This window comes from Monodelphis domestica, chromosome 5, assembly GCF_027887165.1.
Source record: "Monodelphis domestica isolate mMonDom1 chromosome 5, mMonDom1.pri, whole genome shotgun sequence".
Taxonomy (NCBI): domain Eukaryota; kingdom Metazoa; phylum Chordata; class Mammalia; order Didelphimorphia; family Didelphidae; genus Monodelphis; species Monodelphis domestica.
In genome coordinates, this window is record NC_077231.1 from 169,406,275 (window position 1) to 169,431,337 (window position 25,063).

The 25,063-nt window shown below is 39.1% G+C and overlaps 1 protein-coding gene across 1 annotated transcript in view; it reads left to right on the forward strand.

The window, feature by feature from the left end:
• Positions 1 to 24,211: 24,211 nt before the first annotated feature.
• Positions 24,212 to 25,063, forward strand: part of CDHR3 (cadherin related family member 3) — a 104,258-nt gene continuing 103,406 nt past the window's right edge. Inside the window, exon 1 of the mRNA XM_007504100.3 lies at positions 24,212 to 24,496. Coding sequence (XP_007504162.2) covers positions 24,391 to 24,496 — 106 coding nt within the window. The 5' untranslated portion in view covers positions 24,212 to 24,390. The remainder of the gene's footprint in view (positions 24,497 to 25,063) is intronic.

A 25,063-nucleotide genomic window follows, 5' to 3' on the forward strand; every position in this document is an offset into this window, starting at 1 on the left:
GACAGAATCGGTAAAATGACTCCCTCTGTCGGAATCAATACGTGCTAGCAGGCCAAAACGAGGAATAATTTCCTTTAAAAGTATCTTTGCAATAAAATCCGCCATGGCTCAGGTCGCAGGAAACGCTTCCGGCCATCTGGTTAGTTGATCTACAATTACTAGACAAAATTTATAACGTCCAGCCTTTGGCATCGTTATGAAATCTATCTGTAGATGTTCAAAAGGTGTGTAAGCCAGAGGACGTGCACCAAAGGCTTTTCCACGATATGCATGTTGGTTATATTCCTGGCAAATAGGGCAGGCTGAACATACTTTAGAGGCTATAGTAGTTATCCCAGGGGCTATCCATACTCTCTTAACAGAGTCTACGATGCCCTGGGTGCCAAAATGACCATTTTTATGAATAGATTGGCAAATTTGGTTATAGAAACTTCTAGGGAGCAGGGGTTTTCCTTCAGATGACACCCATACTCCATTAATCTGTTTTGCTTTAAGTTTTTGTTTCCACTTTTCCACTTCCTTTTCATTATAGGAAAGTGGTAAATTTAAATCATTAGTAGTTATTAATGTTAAAATTAATTCAGGCCCTTCTATGGCTGCTAGTTTTGCAGCGACATCTGCTCGATCATTTCCTCTAGAGACAGGGTCAGAGCCACCTGTATGGGCAGAGCAATGAACTACAGCTAGGGCTTCAGGAAGCTGGAGAGCAGAAAGAACTTCATTAATAATTTCTGCATTCGCTATAGATTTTCCAGCTGAGGTTAAGAATCCTCTCTGGAGCCATAGCATCCTGACTGAGTGACAAATGCCAAAAGCATATCTAGAATCCGTATAAATTGTTGCCTTTTTATCCTTGGCAATTATACAAGCTTGCTTCAGAGCTATGAGTTCTGCTCCTTGAGCGCTAATGTTAGAAGGTAGTGAAGCTGACCATTCAGTGGCAAATTCTGAGACTACGGCAGCTCCAGTGTAACGTATGCCATCCCTCATAAAAGAGGCAATCACTGTAGACGCTTTCCAAAGGACTGCCCATCTGAATTCCTGCTAAGTCGACAAATCTCCTCAGTATGTCTGAACCAGTGAAAACACAGCTGAGTCAACTAATCTCATTAATAGAAAACTTGCCTGACCCTTTTAGGTACCTAGCATCCCATTGTATGAATTCTAAAAACAGGCCTGGCTCAAAGAACTCCTTGCCCCACCATAAGCATGGATCCAAGTACTTTCTTTGTTTAGCAAGGAGTTTTTTTTCCCCTAAAGCAGTCTTAAGTACGGTTGGAGTAGAGGTCCTCCCATTTCTGATCCTGGTGAGTTCTCACATCAAAATGGGGAATGTTTCTCAGTAGGGAATTTGTTCCAATTAAGAATTCCCCGATGGGGAAATTTTTAACATTCACAAGTCTGAGAGATTTCAAGATTTACAGTAGATATGCTGTTATCACCCAGGGATGGGGCCTTTGGTTCATGTTTGTGGAACAGCACACCCTTGTTCCCTAGGAGCTTCCAATGCTTACCCAAGAACTCTCCAAGAGAAACCCAACTTTTCTTTTATGTAGCTTGCCTCTTGAGCTTCCTTAAGCCTTGCTACAATTACTGAGTCATTAAATCTAATGCTTTATTTAGGGTGATCCTGACTCACCCCACCTCACTTGTCTTTCCAGACTTTTTTAATAAGGAGGTAAGGGGTTTTGTCCTGGAGGTCATAGTCTAGCTCTCCAGGGACTGCTAGATTACCTCAGTTGGTCTTCCATTCATACCCAGTTCACTGGGCAAATAAACCAGAAACCAAGGAAACAAAAAGTTTCCAGCAACAACCATGGATTACATTCATACTGCTGAATCAGAGGGAAGAAGAATTGATGAATATTTTAAATGTATAATTTCATAATGTCACTTTAGCCAAAAGTTTCCATTTCTTTCCCCCACCAAATATTCTTCCACATTAGCAAATAATGATTGAACTGACTGAGTGGCATCTTACCTCTTCCTGATCCTGGGTGCTCTCTCTCTCTCTCTCTCTCTCTCTCTCTCTCTCTCTCTCTCTCTCTCTCTCTCTCTCTCTCTCTCTCTCTCTCTCTCTCTCTCTCTCTCTCTCTCTCTCTCTCTCTCTCTCTCTCTCTCTCTCTCTCTCTCTTTCTCTCTCTCTCTCTCTCTCCCTCTCTCTTCCTCTTTTTTGGATCCTCACAACAACCTTACAAAGTAGGTGTTATTATTCACATTTTACCATTGAGGAAATGGAGGCAAACAGATTAAGACACTTGCAAGTTAATAAGTATCTATGAGAGATCTGAGCTCTGGTTGTTCTGATTCCAGGCCCAGCACTCTATTCACCTACCTGCCCAAAAAATTAGATTACAAAATCTTTTAATTTTTCATCTGCTATTTTTTAAGGGAATCAGCACAGAGGAAAGAATCCTCTTGGACAGTAAAAGCATTGTATTTTGGAAGCAACGGTTTTTTTGAAATCACTGTTCTATTCCCTGCACTTGATTGAGTCTCAGAAACTCAGTTAATATTACCCTGAATTGCCTGGTACAGTTGGGGTCAGGGGTGTGTTGTAGCCAGCTTGACCTAGATCTTGCGAGAGCCAGTTGTTAAATATTTGAAAAAAGCTATTGTTTACTTTCTTAACCTCAAGTCCTCTCTTCTGCATACTAAATATTTCCAGTTTCTTCAACAGACTGTCATATTTATCCAATTTATCTTTGTTTCTTTGCCAAGGATGAGTATAATGCATTGCATATAGTTGGTATTTAATGAGAGCATGTTGAAGGAATGATTAACTTAACTGGCATGTTCTTATTGCTTAGTAAATGGTTTTTGGTTGAAATATACTATGTTTGTCCATCCTTCCCACTTTGTGCAAGTTAGTCACAGAAGTTCCATCCATTTAAGGTTATGTAACTTGCCTCATCCATGAAGAGGGAATTGTATGAAGAAGAAACTGAGTGTTTTAGGTTTTCTTTTCCACAAATTTCACAAAAATCCCAGAGTCCCGATCTCTTATACTGAAACCCTGTCTGTCAAATGAAATCAAGTCAACAGACATTGTTGAGCATTTACTGTGTGCCAGTCACTGTGCTAAGACCTGGATAGTTTAGAGAAAGGCAAAAAATATGGATCTTGCCCTTAAAAAGCCCACATCCTGATGTGGGAGGTGACATGCAAACAACTATGTACATATAAGATATATTTGTGTGCATGTGTGTATCATATATAAAATCTTTTCTGACTTTTAAAGCCCTTCCCACCCTAGTTCCTTGCTACCTTTCTGATCTTCTCCTCCACACACTGACTTCCTTACTATTCTGTAATTCAGTGCTCCTGACTCTAAATCTCTTCTCTGGTTTTCTCCCATGCCTGGAATCTTCTCTCTTCATTTCTGCCTCTTGGCTTCCCCGAATTCCTTCAAGTCTCTACTCACATCCCAGTCTCTCTCTCTTTCTCCATGGCTAGTGTCTTCCTTTGAGATTACCTTCACTTGAACATAGATATATATATAGAGATATCTACATATGATATATATGCATACACACACACATACATATATAAACTAGGACCTTGTTTTATGTAAATTCATCACATGAAAATTCAGGTATATCTGATTGGCAATCCAAAAAAAATAAAGGCAGAAAAATAGGTTAAATTAAACATTTTAATTACATACTAAATCCACACCATTTCCCCAACTGGCATAAAATATCATGGCAGTTAACCCAATCACACTCATTCTTGTTCTGAGAAGCATTAATGTGAGTCATTAAATTGTTTTGCACCAACCATTAGCTCCTACATCAGTCTTTGCCCAGAGTTCTTCCTTGTAACAAGTCTTGTCTGCGTCAGAGTGGTGCTTCTCTTTCATCAATGCTACTTAGTTATTAATTATGGCCTCAAAGTACAAAAGTAGTGATGCTGGTAGCTCTGATAAGCCCAAGGAAGGTCATAAAATGCCTTGGTATGTTTAAGAAATACTTATTAAATAATAGGCTTTGCTATTATGTGAGATTTTCAACTTATGCAAATGATCTTGGAATGTATTGATTGCATAAAATAAAATTCTACTATACATAAGTATATATGAATGCATATATGTATATGTGTTTGTTTAGAAATGCATAGATCTAGCTTTAGATATCTATATATTTATAGATATGTATACAAATATTTACAGGTGTATGTGTGTCTGTCATATATACACTAAAGTTCAGAGATAGATTGTCGAGTTTGAGAACAAGAGGCCAGTATGTGGAAGGGAATAAGAAGACCAGAAAGCTAGAAAGAAATAAGATTATGAAGACTTTAAAAGTCAGAAAAGATTTCATATTTACTCCTGGAGGTAATAGAGAACTATTGGAAGTTTTTTAATTGGGAAGAGGGTTAGCCTTGAGCACGTCAGCCATTTCTTTCAATCCCAGAGGAATCTAAATACAAAGGATAAAATTGGTAGAATATAATCCTGTAATTTTGACTAGGATTGACTTTTTCCACTTCTTTAGATGAGGAAGTCAGGATCCAAAAAGATCCAGACAAGTTAGACCAATAGATCAAATTTTTTAAGATTACAATGAGTTGGGGCAGCAAGGCAGCTCAGTGAATTGAGAGCCAAGACAAGAGGTCCTGAATTCAAATGTGGCCTCAGTGTCTTCTTAGCTGTGTGACTCTGAGCAAGTCACTTAACCCCATTGCCTAGCCTTTACTGCTCTTTTGCATTGAAACCAATACACAGTATTGACTAGGTAAGGATTAAAAAAAAAAGATTATATTGAGTACAGATAAAGAAATAAGAACCTATACTTGGATTCAAATAATCAACTCTATTATTACAGGAAGAGTTATATGATTAGAAAGGATATCAAGTGGGAAAAGATCTAAGAATCTTAGTAGAAGATCTAAGAATTTGAAAGCTCATCATTGGAGAATAGGAACAATGATATCTTGAGTCCTTGGTTCATCTTGAGCAGCAGATATGACTTTACCAATTAAAACCATTCCCTTCCTGGTAAGTAGGGCACACTTAGGACATAGGGACTTAAGTACATTCCACCAAGTCCAAGTTGTCAACTTTATAAGGAAACATTTTGTTCTGAGGTGAACTGGGAAAAAACAAATACAAAGTGCCAACAAAAGGATTAGACTAGTAACATCAATCAATTAGTAAAGCCATTTATTCTCCTCCCACCCCCAGCCTAGCTTAATCCTAGAGCATGCAACATGGCTTGCTTAGATATTGTGGAACTTGAGAGCAGTAAAGTTATTTTTTTTGTTGTTCTGAGATTTCTGGGACCCTTCTGCTTATCTTTTCCAATGGAAAAATACCCCTAAAATGATCATTTTCTTCCCCATTTTTCCCCATAATTTTCTCTCCTCTGTGGTATCCTCTTCATGTTCTCCTAGAACATGATGTATTGGATCAAATATAAGATGGTACTAAGGAGTCAGTGACTGGTTCAGTTTAGGATACTGCTTCTCCATTGGATATTTTTGTTTTAGCAGGAATCAAAACATTAAATTTTAATGGCATCATTTCCAGGATTAACTAATTTGAGATGTTTCAGTCATTTACAAAGCTAGTCCTGCCCTTTTTATTAACAGCAGCTGACATTTATATAGGACTTTATGATTTCCAAAGTATTCTGCACACAGAACTTCATTTTGTCCTAATAATAGCCTTTTAGGATAGGCATTATTATCCCTCTTTTACAGTTGAGGAAACTAAGGCTCAGACCTTAATGGACTTGCCTAGTGTCATTGGACTATAAATATCAGCTGCAGGATCTGAATCCCACCTAAGCTTTGCTATCTTTAGCTCCAATGCTCCTAACACTCTTATTCTGATTTTCTCAGCTTGATATATGCTATCACTCTGGAGAAGGTGAATGTTTCCCATGTTTGAGTGTAGTCTTGCGCCTGAGTGGGCTCCAGATGCACAGATCCAAATGTGGAGTGGGGTTGTACACGCTTACATATAGTGGGGAGAGGGAAGAGAAAGAAACTATTTTCTGGCAGGAGACCATGCTTTGTAAAACGGAGTTTAGGATATATTCATCAATTTAATTTTTATAGGGACTATACATTCAGTTTTCCACAAGGGACCACAAATACTGTTTTCCTATAAAACAGTTGCAGTTGTAGTAGAACTGATTGCAATGCATATAATTTAACCTTAAAATAACAATTGACATTTTATATTTAGAGAGAGAAGAAGAGCATTATACAATGGTTAGAGAACTAGTCTCAGAACCAGGAAAACCTGGGTTCAAACCCTACCTCTGATAAATATTGACCATGCTATCCCTTAACAGGTCACATGACCTCTTCGTATTTTAGCAACTCCCTAAGATTATAGTTTCTTTTTTTTTTTTAACTCTTACTTTCTGTCCTGGTAACAACTCTAAGACATAGGGGCAAGGGCTAGGTAAACAGGGTTAAATGACTTCCCCAGGGTTACACAGCTAGGAAATGTTCAAGGTCGGATTTGAACCCAGGTCCTCCTGACTCTTAGTGCACTATCCACTGTATCTATCTCTATCCACTCTATCCACCTAGCTGCCTCTCTCCCTCTGCCCCAGACTATAAATTATTGAGAAGATGTTGACCTGGCAGTTTTCTATATCACTGAAAACACAGGTGTAATCCATATCCTTACATAACACACCTATTTTCATCTCCTTTGAGGAAGGTAGTATGGCTATTATTAGCTCTATTTTACCAATGATAAAACTTGGAGACATGAAATGATTTGCCCCTAGTCATTCACCTAGTAAGCATCAGCCAGGAGTCCACACATAGCACAATGCCTAGCACATAGTAGGTATTTTAAAATATTTATTGATTTAAATTTAATTAAAATCCAGATCCTATTGGTTCATACTAATGTAGCTTCTATGAGTAGAAGTGTATTGTAAGTATCTTGAGGACAAGGCTGTATCATTTTTCTTTTGCTTAGCATAGTACCTTGTACATAGTAGGGACATAATTGTTTTTGTTAGTCCTTCATTTTGAAAAGGGCCAATGATATCATGGGATGATATCTTGACTTGTGTGTGAATTGGATTTAGGTGAAAAAGAGCTACACAAAGTCATTAGTCGAACTTTCTTTTCCAGAGTCATTGAAGTGGCAAAACAAAAGTCAGGATAACTGGTGATGACCTGAGATATAGTTGATGACCTTTGACATCTTTGACATCTGACCAAGTGTTAAGTGCTTCACAACATCTTCTTCAAGCCACCTTCATGGCCACTGAAACAACTTGTTTTCATATGTTCATTCCACTAGGGGAAATCTTCACATGCTTGGGGTTTTAAGGGGCAGAATGTAAGGGGTTGGACTAGATTATTTAAGAGTAGGGTCACCAGGAATTTCATCAATTCCAAATGATTTTTTAGCAATTTATTTATAAAATGGAGGGAAAGTGTGAAAATAGAGAAATGAGAAAGAGGGCAGAGTAAGAAATCTAGCTTAATGAGCTAGACTATTGCTCAAGCCTTGACTTTACACCTGCAGGGCTTCAGAAGCCCCAGCCAGAGGACCTAAGGGTCAACTAACAAAAGTTTTAGCTAAGAGGCCTTCTCCCAGACAAGGAACCCATCCAGAAGCTAGTACCTCCAGGAAAGCAAGGGAAGGGAGTCAGCCTTTTTCACTCATCCACATGGTAGTTCTAATGGAAAAATCCAAGAGCAGTCCAAGGTTCCAAGCTGGAGCTCCTTCAAGATCAAGTTGAAGGCAAAATACCACTTCACAGGAAGTTCTTGGCATTTTTAAAGACCATTCCTCTTCATCACTTCCTGTGACTTCCATTTTACATGGATCAATTACAGCTAAAGCTTTGTTTAGGACTGCCCAGGGGGCAGTCAATGGGTTCTTTTTGTTACCCACTATTGCACATGTGGGTCACAGACCTCCCCCAACTCAAGTGTTAGTGGGGTGTATATGCTTCTGGTGATTAAATCTAAAAATGGGCAGGGGAGAGTTAATCCCATCTTCACAGACATTGACCTTGTAACTCACCAATGGCTTTGAGGCCCATTGTTTACCTTTCATTTGGTTTAGCCTGCCTGCCAAGACTGTTTTACTAGAGTGTGGCCACTGTACATGCTACAGCTTCTTGGAGCCACAAGTAAGAGTCAGGTGAATCCAGGTAGACACCAAAGACAGATAAATAGCTCTGAAAAGGGCTTGGCAAGCCCCCATACCAGAAGTGCTAATCCTACCTGAATACCCTTATGCTTGTTAAACTGGAGGAAGGTGATGACTTATGAGTGAAAACTATGAAGCACATTTTTTATGTCTTCCAGAGAATTGGCATACCACCTCTGTAATCAGCTCCTAATATAATCCCAGTCTTCATATGTATACTTTACCAATAAGTTGTACATACATATATGTGTGTGTGTGTGTATGCATCCTTTAAATTCCACAGCAAAGCCACCTTTTCTATGAAAATCTCACATACTATTTGACTCAAAACTCTCCAATATACTTATTGATTTTCTATTTTATACCTATCTGTTTTCAATTCCTCAAATCTCATGTTACAATGCCTCATGTGTCATGGAGGTGAGGAGCCATCAAAGGCTGCACCAGTAAAGTTAAAGTTTTGGCCGAGTCTAATAAGCTGAACAGGTTTTGAATACTAATTTGGCAACATTTGCCTACTGACTGATGACTAGTCAACAGAGGAGAGTGACTAGAATGTAGGCTACCAAGAAATGTATTTTGGGGGCATGATACCCCATGAAACAGATGCAATGCCAAATGGCCCTTAGTCTCATTATAGCCCCTTTCTTTCCACAATAACAGTGGCAGAATGGCAGAAATGGAAGTAGATGGTGGCAAGAACACATGGTTCTTAGTTTTCAATCAGTGATCTAACCACACATACTTTTAATATGAAATCTTTGTCTTAGAACTAAGAATGAAATCAGATCTATATTGACATCCTCAATGTAATTAAAACTGGAAGATATATGAAGAAGTTAAGACTAAATGGAAGGATTGTTTCATTTAAAAAGGCAAAAAAGAGACTTGGCAGAGTTGGTTTCATCATGTGCCCAAAGAAAATAAGAAACACTCTCATGGCCATTTAATTATCTTGTCGTTTAGTGTTTGTGATGAACATAATTGATGCTTATGTATTCAAATCTTAACAAGACTTGACAAGACCTTCTAAATGAAGTCAATGCTTATCTTGATATGTGTGATATTGTGATGCAATAATTTTCCTAAAGACAATGGTGAACCTCACCTTTCCCAAGGTCCTGTGTATCCTTCTGATTAAGCATTTCCATTGGATTGATACTTGCCTACAGGGGAAAAGAACTCAGGATTGCTAGAGGGTTAAGATATTCTGCTTTGTTAAGCCACGGCCCCCCCAATACAGTCCTCAGATGTAAGATGTCACCCTAGATTTGGGGTCTTTTTGTGTCTTAAAAGCATTACTCAGGGTTCCCAAATAGTCTACCTGAGAAGCAAATAGATAGTTCAGTAGATATACTGTGCCTGGAATCAAGAAGACCTGAATTCAGATATGTACCAGTTGGGTGACCCTGGGTAAGGCACTTTACCTCTGCCTCAATTTCCTCAGCTATAAAATGGTGATAATAGCAGCACTGGGTTGTTGTGAAGAAAAAAATTAGATACTATTTATAAAACTTTTCTTTTTAAAGGGCCATATAAATGCTAGATATTATTATTGTTGTTATTACCCCTTTCCCCAAGATCTACACAGTCCATAAAACTCAGTACTAGTGAAGGTAAAGGTCTAGGTTTCTTCCTTTATCTGTCCCTTGCTGCTCTGAAGGCCTTGGTCCTGATTGGTTGGTATATTGTTCACTAATTCCTTCTTCATCCAAAAGTTTATGCTATGAATTCTTCTGTAAGTCTGGGAGCTACTTTCCTATTGCTTCATATACCTATAACATATAGCATGGTCAAGGATCTCTTAAAGTCTTAAAGATTCCACTGCTTTCTCCATCTGCTGCCATTGCTGGGTTCAGGGATTCCCCAGAGAGCTTAACAGATGAATGTATTCCCTTCCAGAGAACCAAGTCAGAATCTCTGAGTATATAGTTCATTTTTAATTTAAATCTTTTTTAGCACATGACTCTCTTCATATCTGTGCCTCTTTTTAAAGGCCAAGACTTAGTCCAATTGTAGAGCCAAGATTTATAAGCAATTTCCTTCATGTGGTATTTGAAAGGACTGAGGGAATGGAGGGTACTGGGAGCTTAAGAGTTCAAAGAAACTGAAGATTCAAATATATGAGCAGAAATTGATGGGAAATAAAGAGAACCATATTTCCCTTGTTGTTCATATCTCTTAGAATCACCGTTTATATCAACAAAAACTAAGTCCTGGGGTTTCAAGACTGGAATATTTATTGGCTATGCCTTGGCCCTAGGACCTGACCCTTGGGACCTAGATGATTCAGGGAACTCTCTCCCAAGAAGGAAACCCATCTCCCTTGAGCATGAGTTCCTACCTCCATAACCATGCCTCCCCTGCCCATGTTAAGAAGCGTTTTCTTCTGGGAACTTGTACTTCTTGTTCATTTGCTCGCCATTCTATCAATCACACTATTGTGTCATCCAGTGCTCAATATGAAAAAGGAAAATAGTGATTTGTGGGATACTTCTAACTCTCTAGGGCTCTGCATCCCATCCTTGGATCTACACAGACCAGCCATTCATATATAAGGAATGTTTGTAAGTCAAGTATTCTTAAATCTGGAAGATGATCCTGTCTAGTACATATAATCAGGATTGTCTGTAGATATCTCTATCTAACCCCATAGTTTGAGTGTGTCATTGAAAAATAATAAAAGCTAATGAGTTCAGTGGATTGAGAGCCAGACCTAGAAATGGAAGATCCTGGGTTCAAATTTGGCCTCAGACACTACCTAGCTGTGTGACTGACTAAGTCATTTAATCCCCATTACCTAACCCTTACCACTCTTCTGCCTTAGAATCAATACATAACATTGATTCTTTTTTTTTTTTTAATATATTTTATTTGATCATTTCCAAGCATTATTCGTTAAAGACATAGATAATTTTCTTTTCCTCCCCCCCCCACCCCCCATAGCCAACGCATAAGTCCACTGGGCATTAGATGTTTTCTTGATTTGAACCCATTGCTTTGTTGATAGTATTTGCATTAGAGTGTTCATTTAGAGTCTATCCTCTGTCATGTCCCCTCAACCTCTGTATTCAGGCAGTTGCTTTTTCTCGGTGTTTCCACTCCCATAGTTTATCCTTTGCTTATGAATGGTGTTTTTTTCTCCTGGCTCCCTGCAAGTTGTTCAGGGACATTACACCGCCACTAATGGAGAAGTCCATTACGTTCGATTATACCACAGTGTATTAGTCTCTGTGTACAATGTTCTCCTGGTTCTGCTCCTCTCGCTCTGCATCACTTCCTGGAGGTTGTTCCAGTCTCCATGGAACTTCTCCACTTTATTATTCCTTTTAGCACAATAGTATTCCATCACCAACATATACCACAGTTTGTTCAGCCATTCCCCAATTGATGGGCATCCCCTCGTTTTCCAGTTTTGGGCCACCACAAAGAGCGCAGCTATGAATATTTTTGTACAAGTCTTTGTGTTCATTATCTCTTTGGGGTACAGACCCAGCAGTGCTATGGCTGGGTCAAAGGGTAGATATTCTTTTGTCGCTCTTTGGGCATAGTTCCAAATTGCCCTCCAGAATGGTTGGATCATTTCACAGCTCCACCAGCAATGAATTAATGTCCCTATTTTGCCACATCCCCTCCAGCATTCATTACTTTCCTTTGCTGTTATGTTAGCCAATCTGCTAGGTGTGAGGTGATACCTCAGAGTTGTTTTGATTTGCATCTCTCTGATTATAAGAGATGTAGAACATTTCTTCATGTGCTTGTTAATAGTTTTGATTTCTTTATCTGAGAACTGCCTATCCATTTCCCTTGCCCATTTATCAATTGGAGAATGGCTTGATTTTTTGTACAATTGATTTAGCTCATTATAAATATGAGTAATTAAACCTTTGTCAGAGGTTTCTATGAAGATTTTTTCCCAATTTGTTGTTTCCCTTCTGATTTTAGTTATATTGGTTTTGTTTGTACAAAAGCTTTTTAGTTTGATGTAGTCAAAATTATTTATTTTACATTTTGTGATTCTTTCTATATCTTGCTTGGTTTTAAAGCCTTTCCCCTCCCAAAGGTCTGACATGTATACTATTCTATGTTTACCCAATTTACTTATGGTTTCCTTCTTTATGTTTAAGTCACTCACCCATTTTGAATTTATCTTGGTGTAGGGTGTGAGGTGTTGATCTATTCCTAGTCTCTCCCACACTGTCTTCCAATTTTCCCAGCAGTTTTTATCGAATAGTGGATTTTTGTCCCAAAAGCTGGGATCTTTGGGTTTATCGTATACTGTCTTGCTGAGGTCGCTTTCCCCCAGTCTATTCCACTGATCTTCCTTTCTGTTTCTTAGCCAGTACCAAATTGTTTTGATGACTGCTGCTTTGTAATATAGTTTTAGGTCAGGGACTGCAAGGCCCCCATCATGTGTGTTTTTTTTTCATTATTTCCCTGGATATCCTTGATCTTTTGTTCTTCCAAATGAACTTTGTTATAGTTTTTTCTAAATCAGTGAAGAAGCATTTTGGTAGTTCAATGGGTATGGCACTAAATAGATAAATAAGTTTGGGTAGGATGGTCATTTTTATTATATTGGCTCGTCCTATCCATGAGCAGTTAATGTTTTTCCATTTGTTCAAGTCTAGTTTTAGTTGTGTGGCGAGTGTTTTGTAGTTGTGTTCATATAGTTCCTGTGTTTGTCTTGGGAGATAGATTCCTAGGTATTTTATTTTGTCTAAGGTGATTTTGAATGGGATTTCTCTTTCTAGTTCTTGCTGCTGAGCTGTGTTGGAGATATATAGAAAAGCTGATGATTTATGTGGGTTTATTTTGTATCCTGCAACTTTGCTAAAGTTGTTGATTATTTCAATTAGCTTTTTGGTTGAATCTCTAGGATTCTTTAAGTAGACCATCATGTCATCCGCAAAGAGTGATAACTTGGTCTCCTCCTTGCCTATTTTGATGCCTTCAATTCCTTTATCTTCTCTAATTGCTACTGCTAGTGTTTCTAGTACAATGTCAAATAGTAGAGGTGATAATGGGCATCCTTGTTTCACTCCTGATCTTATTGGGAATGCATCTAGTTTATCCCCATTGCAGATGATATTAGCTGTTGGTTTTAGATATATACTGTTTATTATTTTTAGGAATGACCCTTCTATTCCTATGCTTTCTAGTGTTTTTAATAGGAATGGGTGTTGTATTTTATCAAAGGCTTTTTCTGCATCTATTGAGATAATCATGTGGTTCTTGCTAGTTTGCTTGTTGATGTGGTCAATTATGTGGATGGTTTTCCTAATGTTGAACCAGCCCTGCATCCCTGGTATGAATCCTACTTGATCATGGTGAATGATCCTTCTGATCACTTGCTGGAGTCTTTTTGCTAGTATCCTATTTAAGATTTTTGCATCTATATTCATTAGGGAGATTGGCCTATAGTTTTCTTTCTCTGTTTTTGACCTGCCTGGTTTTGGAATCAGTACCATGTTTGTGTCGTAAAAGGAGTTTGGTAGAACTCCCTCTTTGCTTATTATGTCAAATAGTTTGTGTAGTATTGGGATTAACTGTTCTCTGAATGTTTGATAGAATTCACAGGTGAATCCATCAGGCCCTGGGGATTTTTCCTTAGGAAGTTCTTTGATGGCTTGATGGATTTCAATTTCTGATATGGGATTATTTAGGAATTCTATTTCCTCTTCTGTTAGTCTAGGCAGTTTGTATTTTTGTATATATTCATCCATTTCTCCTAAATTGGTGTATTTATTGCCATATAATTGGGCAAAGTAATTTCTAATGATTGCCTTAATTTCCTCTTCATCAGAGGTGCTGTCCCCCTTTTCATCTTTAATGCTGTGAATTTGCTTTTCTTCCTTCCTTTTTTTAATTAGATTGACCAGTACCTTGTCTATTTTGTTTGTTTTTTCAAAGTACCAGCTTCTTGTCTCATTTATTAAATCAATAGTTCTATCACTTTCGATTTTATTAATTTCTCCCTTAATTTTTAGGATTTCTAATTTGGTTTTCTGCTGGGGGTTTTTAATTTGATCGCTTTCCAGTTTTTTCATTTGCATTTCCAATTGATTGATCTCTGCTCTCCCTTGTTTGTTAATATAAGCATTCAAGGATATGAATTTACCTCTGATTACTGCTTTGGCTGCATCCCAAAAGGTTTGAAAGGATGTTTCGCCATTGTCATTTTCCTCGATGAAATTATTAATTGTTTCTATGATTTCTTCTTTAACTAAACGGTTTTGGAGTATCATATTGTTTAATTTCCAATTGGTTTTAGATTTGGTTTTCCATGTACCATTACTAATCATTATTTTTATTGCCTTGTGATCTGAGAAGGCTGCATTCATTATTTCTGCTTTTCTGCATTTGTGTGCTATGTTTCTGTGACCTAATGTATGGTCAATTTTTGTGAATGTGCCATGTGGTGCTGAGAAGAAGGTGTATTCCTCTTTATCCCTATTTATTTTTCTCCATATGTCTATTAATTCTAATTTTTCTAAGACTTCATTCACTTCTTTTACCTCTTTCTTATTTATTTTTTGATTTCATTTATCTAAATTTGATAATGGTTGGTTTAAGTCTCCCACTAGTATGGTTTTATTGTCTATTTCTTCCTTCAATTCTCCTAGTTTCTCCATTAGAAATTTGGGTGCTATATTATTTGGTGCATACATATTGATTAATGATATTTCCTCATTGTCTATAGTCCCTTTTAACAAAATATAATTACCTTCCCTATCCCTTTTGATCAGGTCTATTTTTGCATTGGCTTTATCAGATATCATGATTACCACTCCTGCCTTCTTTCTATCAGTTGAAGCCCAGAAGGTCTTACTCCATCCTTTAATTCTGACCTTGTGGGTGTCAACCCGCCTCATGTGTGTTTCTTGAAGACAACATATGGTAGGGTTTTGGATTCTAATCCATTCTGCTATTCGTCTACGTTTTATGGGTGAGTTCATCCCATTCACGTTCAAAGTTATGATTGTCATTTGTGGACTCCCTGGCATTTTGATTGCCTTCCCTAATTCTAACCTATTCTTCTTCGGCTCTACCTTTTAGTCCAGTGATTTACTTTGAAACAGTCCCCCTTGTCCCCTCCCTTGATGTTTCCCTTTTTAGTCCCTCCCTTTTTGTTCCCTCCCCTTCCCCCCTCTCTTTCCCTCCCTTTTTGTTCTCCCTCTCCCCCTCCCCCCCCTTGGTTTTCCCTTCTCCTTACCCTTGTTGGGTAAGATAGAATTCAAGATCCCAATGGATCTGGATGTTTTTCCCTCTCAGAGTTGATTTCCCTGAGATTGAGGTTTAAGTAACCCCCCCCCCCTCTCTTCCTCTCCTTCTTATAGGAGTTTTCTTCCCCTCCCCTTCCCATATGAATCTTTGTGTGAGAATGATTATTCTATTTGGTCTTTCTTTACTCCCTATTTATACATTACATTTTCCCCACATATTAGTATACATAGGTTGATATAAATGTAGTCCTTATAGAAGAGAGTTTGAGTAAAAGAAGAAGATAACATTTTCCCCTTTCCTTAATATTTACCTTTTCAGGTATTCCTTGCTCTTTGATTTTCGGTATCAAACTTTCCACAGAGCTCTGGTCTTTTCTTTGCAAAAAGTTGGAAGTCTTCTATTTTGTTGAATGCCCATACTTTCCCTTGGAAGTATATAGTCAGTTTTGCTGGGTAGCTGATTCTTGGTTGGAGACCCAGCTCTCTTGCCTTTCTGAAGATCATGTTCCATGCCTTACGATCATTCAGAGTAGAACTTGCAAGGTCTTGTGTGACCCTGATTGGCATTCCTTTATATCTAAATTGTCTTTTTCTGGCTTCCTGTAGGATTTTTTCTTTTGTTTGATAGCTTTGGAATTTGGCAATTACATTCCTGGGAGTTGTCTTTTGGGGGTTTAGTGTAGAAGATGTTCTGTGAGCTCTGTCAGTGGCTGTATTGCCCCCTTGTTCTAGAATCTCTGGGCAATTTTCTTTGATTATATCTTGTATCACCATGTCCAGTTTGGTGTTTATTTCTGGCTTTTCTGGGAGTCCAATTATTCTTAAATTATCCCTTCTCCCCCTATTTTCCAGATCTATCACCTTGTCGGTGAGATATTTTATGTTCTCTTCTAATTTCTTGGTATTTTGGCTTTGCTTTATTAATTCTTGCTCTTTTACACGATCGTTATCTTCCAGCTGCCTGATTCTGGCCTTTAAAGCCTGGTTTTCCTTTTCAGTTTCATCATACCGGTTTTGTAGATGCGTGAATTTCTTTTGCATTATTTCCAACTTTTCCTCCCAGAAGGCTTCCATCTTTTTGGTCATTTCTGATTCAAATTCTTCATAGGTTTGTGGAGAGTTTCCATTTCCTTTGGAAGGTTTTGGAGCATTTTCTTTTATATTATCTTCTATCTGCTCTGTATTTTGTATTTTGGCTCCATAGAATGTGTCCAAAGTCGCCCCTTTCTTCTTATTTTTCTTGGTATTTTGGGGCTTCTGTGCTTCTGTGGAGTTTTCCATCTCTGAATGTGGAGGATTGGCTTTTCTTGTCTCTGTCTGGTGTTCAGAAGCTTTAGTCCTGGGCAGATGGTTCTATGACTTTCCCTGGGTTAAACTGAATATGCCTCACTGGAACTGGAGTGGAAGGGTCGGACCACGTTGCTTTCAGGAAGTTGCCTTCAGAATCGCTGGCCGTGAGGCTGTTTCGTTGGCCTGCGGGGGGATGGGCTGCAGCTAACCCAAGCTCCAGAGCAAGGACTTTCACTGAGACTTGGATAGCAGGATCCAGCCCGTGAGGCTGTCTTGCCCGCCCTGAGGGTTGCTGTTGTTTCAACCAGCTCTCTGTAGCGGGAGCCCCAGGCAGTAACTTTCACTGGGACTCCGGTAGAAGGCCCTGAGGGTTCTGCTCTCTGAGCCCAGCCGGCGTGCTGCGGCTTCTGGGAGCCTTGGACTCTGCGCTCCTACCCCTTAGGTCTGAGTGATCTCGGGTTCTGGCTTTTGAGGGGAGCCGTACCTTTTGAACCGGGTCCAGGTCCAGGAGGAGGCTTCCCAGGGTCTGTGCTGTTGATCGTTTTGAATTTCGGCGCCTTAGGAGCTTATAGTTTGAGATCGGTCCGGAAGGTTTTTCCGGAGATCTGAACTTGAGCTTTCTCTAAGCCGCCATCTTAACCGGAAGTCTCGAAGAGCTCCATAACATTGATTCTAAGATGAAAGTAAAGGTTAAAAAAATGACTAACATTTTTATAACACTTAAAGATTTTTAAAGTACTTCATTACACTATCTCGTTTGACCCTCCCAACAACTCTGGGAGTTATTATTCTTTGTTATAAGGGATGGGTCTGTGGAAGGACAAAGGGGAAAGAGATACAGAAGCAAATTAAGGTTAACTTTCTATCCATTCTATTCTCTAGCCATTCAAAGTCCTTAATAACTTATTCCCCTACTACCTTTCCAGTCTTCTTACATCTTACTTCCTACTATGTGCTCTTTGATCCAACTGGTCTCCTGGCTGGTCCACGAATAAGACTTTCCATCTCTTGGCTATGCCCCAAGCCTGGAATATTCTCTCTCCTCAGCTCTGACTACTGACCTCTTTGGCTTCCTTTAACTCTCTTTTATAGGAAGCCTTCCTTAACTTCTCTTAATTCTAGTGCTCTTCATATTTAACCATGTCCTATTTATCTTGTGTATTGCTTGCTTTGTATATATATTTTTGTGTGTTGTGCCCCCCATTAGCCTGTAAGTTCCTTGAGGGCAGGAGCTGTGTCTCTTACCTGTTTTTTGTAATCTAGCCTAGCACAATGCCTGGTGCATGGTAGGTACCCAATACATGTTTATTGATTGATTGATTATATCACATTGGCTCTCAAAAAAAAAAAAAGGATTTAAAAAAATTCCTTAGCTACACATCCTAATGAGGTGTTCTGTGTATATCAATGAAGTCAACTCTAACCATCTGTCTCTGGGACAGAGTAGACCTCACTTTCCTCAACTTTAGAGGCATTTCTTTTTCACAGTTCACTGTGTACATCCAAAGGGCAGCTTGTTCCAGAATACAACTTTTAATTTGAAGGAATGTTCTTCTAGACTGCTTTGAACCCATCCTTGAAAAGAAGAGGAGCAAAATTTCATCAGAGATCAAAGAGGTAGTACACAAAGCAGATTCTGAGCCTGTTAGTGGGGCCATAGAAGGAGGGGTTGAGTTTGTCTTTGTCTTGGATGTCAAGGTGGACATTCCCTCATTTCTGGTCCTGCCAAGTGAATAGAAGGAACAAGACACAACTTGCTTTCCTTTCATTTAACTCCCATCATCATTTAAAACAGTTTGCACACCAGTGGGTGATTCATTTTTAGTATATGCCAAGCCTTTGTTTTGTACATAGTAACCTTTCCCATCTGTTCATCCTTTCCTCATCCCCATACCCAAACACAGGGCTGTTGAATTGGACAAATTTGTCATCCCTCTATTTCCCAGAGTAGGGAAGTGGGTCTTCTTTAGGGTTATACATTTTATATCCCACACACCAGTTTCTGCTTATTCTCTTCAACTGGCCCCCCCAAAAAACAGTCAGAGAAAGTCTGATTGATGAGGACACCCAATAATTTAAAACTATCCCCAATTAGTAACCCATGTTATGGTATACTTAACGACACTCAAAATACCATTTATCTTCATGGAGACTTTATTCTCTGAGAGAAACTTCTCAGCACCTAATATGCGGTGAGATATCTTCAAGGACATTGGGTTAGTGAAAATAACATTGTTATGAAAATAAGAAGTTGAATTCAAGTCTCAACTCTACTTGTTATAAGCTTTGTGACTCTAAGAAAGTTACAATGTGATTATGAGTCTAAATGTCCTCATTTGCAAAAGTTGAATAATGCATCCTCACCTACCTTAAAGGGTAAAGAAAGGAAGGAAGGAAGAGGAAAGTAAGAAAGAAAGAGAAAAAGAAAGAAATATGCATGACACACTTATAAGTCCAATATGAATCATTAATGTTTTCTCCATCAATTTCCTAAGCCTAGACAATCAATTAAACAGCAAATTAAGGCCTGATTTATAGGGTTTGCTGAACCATCTTGAGTTATATCTCTTCTCTAACACATTTGACTCATGTCTCTTCTGGCTATGTTCCCCTCATTGTTAGGTTTGCCAGTGAGTTGTGCCTCAGTTGCATTTAACCACTTAACATCAATTAGCTTTTACAAAAAGATATTTAATCAAAAGATATGGCAATAACTGAAGTATAAATATTTTCCCCATACATTTCAGGAGCATATTCTTCCCTCTCCCACTTCAGTCTCTGGGGAGAATGGGCTCAAACTTAGTTCAGTTTCTATGTAGCAGTGGTCCAAAGAAGTTTGTGTCCAAATATGCTGTTGGGTATGTTCTTATATCAGCTACCTATGGAATGGGTCCTGAAGATCATTCTCAATGGTCACTGCTTGTTCCTTAGGTCATTAATATTACAGTTGTGCAGTAATTTTAGTTGTGTCTGGCTTTGTAACCTCATTTGGAGTTGTCTTGGTAAAGATACTGGAGTGCTTTTCCTTCCTATTACAGCTCATTTTACAGATGAAGAAACTGAGGCAAACAGGATTAAGTGACTTGTCCAGAGTCACACAACTAGTTAGTGTCTGAGGACAGATTTGAACTCAGGAAGAAGAGTCTTCCTGACTCCAGGCTTGGCACTAGTACCGCCTAGCTGCCCTATTAATATTGAGCTAGCTATAAAAAACTGAGACACTTGAGACACTACTAGCCCTTCACCTAAAACAGAAGAAAATAAATGATGAGGTGTACTGATAGAACCAAATGGCCCTGGAGGGGAGACAGTACAAAATCTTTCTTCTTAAAGCATTGTCTTTCACCAGTTGCCATGATGGAGTCAACAAGTCCCACCAAGATGGAGCAAAGAGAATGACTTGAAGAGAATTGACAAGGCCAACCAAGTCTTTTTTGAAGGGGCCCCTCATTATAGCCAGGCAGACAATCAAAAAAGGATTTTCCCAACTCCCCAATTAACAGACCAGAACCAGGTACCAAATCTCTACCCATGCTCCACAATTTCTCCAAGATACATACATCCCAAATCATCACAACTTTTTATAGGTGGGAAATTTGCATCCATGGAACATGTAGATATATTCTGTGTTTACACTAGTCTCTTCTACAACAGTTTGCCTAGATTTTTGTAAAGGATTTCACAAAGGTAGAAAAGGGCCAGGTTGCGAAGGTCTTTAAGAACTAAATAAAGGAGTTTATACTTGATCCTAGAGTCAAAAGGAAACCCTGGATTTAATAAATAGTGGAATGACAACTTCAGGCCTATGCTTAAGGAACATTTCTTTGGCAGCTATGTGGAGAATGGATTAGAGAAAGGAGGCACTTGAGGCAGGAAGACTATTGCAACAATTATCCATGGGAAACATATGGAAGGCCTGAACTAAGGTGGTGGCTTTAGGAGTAGAGATAATAATGATCCAAGAGATGTGGTGGGTGTAAAAATGGCACAATTTTGTGACTGATTTGATATGTGGAGAGAGCAAGAGACAGACAGACAGACAGACAGACAGAGAAAGAGAAAGAGAGAGAGACAGAGAGACAGAGACAGACCTCAAAAGAGAGCAAGACAGAGAGAGACAGAGAGAGAGAACAGAATCAAGGACAACACTGAAGTTGAAAATCTGGAAGAAAGGAAGGCTGGAATTATGCTCTATGAATACAGGGAAACTTGGAAGAGTTTAGGTTTGGGGAAAAGCAAATTATTTCTGTTTTCGATATGTTGAGTATGAGATGTCTGTGAGGCAGCCTATTTGAAACATCCAGTAGGCAGTTGGTGTTGTGGGACCAGAGCTCAGGATGCTGCAGAGCTGTTAAGAAAGATTAGGATTGAGAAAAGACCATCTGATGTGACAATTAAGAGATCATTGCTAACTTTAGAGCAAGTAGTTTCAGTTGAGTAAAACTAGATATTTCCAAGTATTGAGAAGCAACTGAGAGGAAAAAAAGCAGAAACCATGGAGATAATTAACTTTATATTGGAGTTTTTCTGAGAAAGAAACAAATGAAGGTACTCTTTTTTTTTTTTTTAAGTATGAGTAACTTGAACATATAGGTCAGCACCAGTATGTTCAAAGATTGAAGTTGGGGCAGCTCAGTGGATGGAGAACCAGGTCTAAAGATGAGAAGTCTTTTGTTCAAATTTGACCCAAGATGTCTCCTAGCTGTGTGACCCTGGGTAAGTCACTTGACCTCAATTGCCTAGCCCTTCCCACTCTTCTACCTTGGAATAGATGCTTGGTATTCAATTCTATGATAAAACTTAAAGAGTTTTTAAAAAATTTAACAAAGGGATCTGAATCAAAAGAAGAAGACCCTTTGGAATGATTCTGAAAGAATTAGCTAACTAAGCTGACAAAGTTTACAGGCTCCTAGGTGTAGAGTTAGAAGGGACCTCAGAAACCTTCTAGTCCAAACTACCTCATTTTATACATGCAGAATTGAGATCCAGAAAGGATAATCAGTTGGCCCAAGGATACACAGGTCAAAAGTAGAAAATATGGGATGCAACCCAGGTCCCCTACATCCAGCATTTTCCCACTGTACCATGCTAGCCAAAGGCTCTACCAGAGGTAAAATAGATTTTGGGGGATTTTAATTAAGAGTTTGATAACTGTGAATCCTATCAGGCCTTCAGACTGCCTGGGATGGAACTTTGAGCTAAGATCTTGCTTAGGAATTCTGTGGGACTGGAGGAGTTGGAAATTTTGTTAAGACCAACTGTCTCTGGCTCTGTCTGTCTGTCTGTCAGTCTCTGTCTCTGCCTCTGCTTCTGCCTCCTTTGTCTCTCTGTCTCTATCTCTGTCGATCTGTCTGTCTGTATTTCTCTCTGTCTCTCTCTGTCTCTGTCTCTCTCTGTCTCTGTCTCTGTCTCTCTCTCTGTCTCTCTGTCTCTGTCTCTGTCTCTTTCCTTGCCCAGAGAGGAGGCAAAAGACTTTGGCTCTTGGGAATTCATTGAATCGGAGTGACAGTTGTGGAAAGAAGAGAAAGCTGGACGTTTTGGGAAGAGCTGTGAAAAGAAGATCAACAGTTAGAAGAAGAAATCTGGTTCTTGTTCCTCTGTGGTTGCAGAGTGGAGCAAGCCGGGCCACCAGGCCAGAAGCCACTAGGCCTCAAACCCTGACTAACAGGAAGTTGAGTACATTTAACTGAACAACTATAAGGAGGCAGTAACTGAATAATTTATAAGAATAATACATTTTAGAAATAGGCTTAGATAGTTGGTAATTTGGGTAAAAGGTAATAAGGTAAATTATTTTTAAAATAAATAAATAAAATTAAAAAAAATAATAAATTTATTTTTAAAATAAATAAAATAAAAATAAGGTAAGGTAAAAAAAATAAGGGTAAAAAAGTAATAAGGAGAGAGAGCAGGTCTGGTTTTACGGGGCGGAAGTGGATCCCATGAGAGACCTTGAGTTGCCTGGTTTGAGGTAGTTCCTCATTAGTATTTAGGGATTTTCCCTGCTAAGCTTTCACCTGTCCTTTAAACCTTTTAATCCTTACAAACCTCAATCAACAGCGGTGTTGTTCTTGCCTGCTGCCTCCACAGTTGTGTCAGTCCCAACCCCTCACTGTTACAAAGTTTGGCCTCCTGGCTCTTCTTACTAACAAACTGCAACAGTTTCAAAATATCCACAACACTCAGAGTTGAATTTTTCACGGGCTCTAAGGAGAGTCCCATAAAGAACCATCATTCAAAAAATTATTCTTGTTGAGTTACTTCAGATGGTGTCTGAGTCTCTGTGACTCCATTTGGGGTTTTCTGGGCAGTTTCTGGGGTATTTTGCTATTTCTTTCTCCAGCTCATTGAACAGATGAAAAAACGGAGACAAACAGGATGAAGTCATTTGCCAGGGTCACAAAGCTAAGGCTGGATTTGAAATCAGGAAGGTGAGTCTCCTGACTCCAGGCCTGGCACTCTGTCCACCGTACCACCTAGCTGCCCAGGAATCATAGGGTCACAGATTTAGAGATTGAAGGAACTCTTGAGGTCACTTAATGCAACTGCTTCATTGTCTAGATAGAGGAAATAAGACCGCATAGATTGCAAATGGTAGAGATGGGACTCTAGGTCCTTTGAATTCTAAGCCATCACTGCTGTTTCTCACTATGCTAGCCTACCCCTCTCCTCAGAGGTAGCTAGGGGGTGCAGTGTTTAGAACACCGAACCCTAACTCTGGAAGACCCGAGTTCAAATATAGCCTCAGAGATTTATTAGCAGTACGTAAAAATGGAGATTTGAACCCCAGACTTCAATCCCCATGAAATCCTTGGACCTTCCCAGAATGCCCTATAATCTCGCCTGAGATCCCCACCTGGGCCGAGAACAAAATTTATATTTAAACTGACTGTACCGTCTACTTGTTCTCTCTTCTTCCGCTTCTAAGCACATGCGTCTCTCAAGATATAGTAAGTGGCTATGAATGGGCTAATGTGCCCTGGGCACGTGCTTTTCTTATTTTGTATTTCTTTATTCTTGATTTTAATAATCTTAATAAACCTCTAAAAATATAATTCTTTTAGTAGAGAAACTAATTTAACTGTTATAAGTATAAGCCTGGGTCAATCACTTAACTTCTCTCTGCCTCCACTTGTAAAATAGGGATTATAATAGCATCCCCCGGGGGCAGCTGGGTAACTGGGGGCTCAGTGGATTGAGAGCCAGGCCTAGAGATGGGAGGTCCTGGGTTCAAATCTAGCCTCAGACACTTCCCAGCTGTGTGACCCTGGGCAAGTGACTTGACCCCCATTGCCTAGCCCTTACCACTCTTCTGCCTTGGAGCCAATACACAGTATTGACTCCAAGATGGAAGGTTAAGAGTTTAAAAAAAAATAATAGCACCTCTTCTCAGGGCTGTTGTGAGGATCAAATGAGGTGATAAGTGGCAAGGACTTAGCCCAGTGCCTGGCACATAGTATATACTCTAAATGTTAGCTATCATCATTATTATCACCCTGAGGTGAGAAGAGAAATGAAGTTCCTTGAGAGTCCTTTAAAGAGAAGAACTGCATGATGACTAACCCTTGTCTGACTCTCAGATACCATTCAGCCCCATGTGTACGTCAGCCCAAAGCAGGTGACTGAAGAACAAATAAGCTAGACAATGTTTAGAATCTCCCTTAGATACAGAGAGAAGTTTTGTTTGATTTCTTGCTTGGTAGCAGGACCAGGAGGAGAAAAAAAGATGAGTGGGACATGCATTGGGATTTGATGTTGGAATCAGTTCCTTACTGGAAAAGCAGTGAGCTAAGAAACATGCAGGAAACAGTCTGTCTCCTTGTCCTGCTAGGAGTGGTGTCGGGTAAGAACCTAGTTTTATTGCTCGTTTTACAGTCTGTCTTGGAATCAATACTGAGTTCAAGGCAGAAGAGTGGTAAGAGCTAGGCAGTTGGAGTTAAATGACTGGCCCAGGGTTACACAGCTGGGAAGTGTCTGAGCTCATTTTATATTTGATGCACTGTTTGAACTGTTCCAGTTTGCTGAGAGAGATGGTCTTATAATTTCTTCATGGAATTAAATTACATGGGACTGAAATTCAACATCATGAGAGGCACTGTTAAGCCAGAAATGGCTTTGACATTGAATTAGCTGGTTTGGAGCTTGAGACTGTTCTAGGAACTGGTAACAGGAGCATAGGGAAATACATGAAAAAAAAATCTGAATTTAGCAGACTCCAGATAAAACAAGCATTTCCAAATACATAGCAGAACATGAAACTACAGCTTTCAAGTATGTACAGTTTGTTTTTCTTCTAAAATAGATCATAAAATTTAACATGTAGCTTTTGAAGTTGTCCTGCTTATTTGTGATTCTTTCTAGTCTCCCTTCTGTTCTCTTTTGTACAATTAAAAAATGCTTCAATGATAAT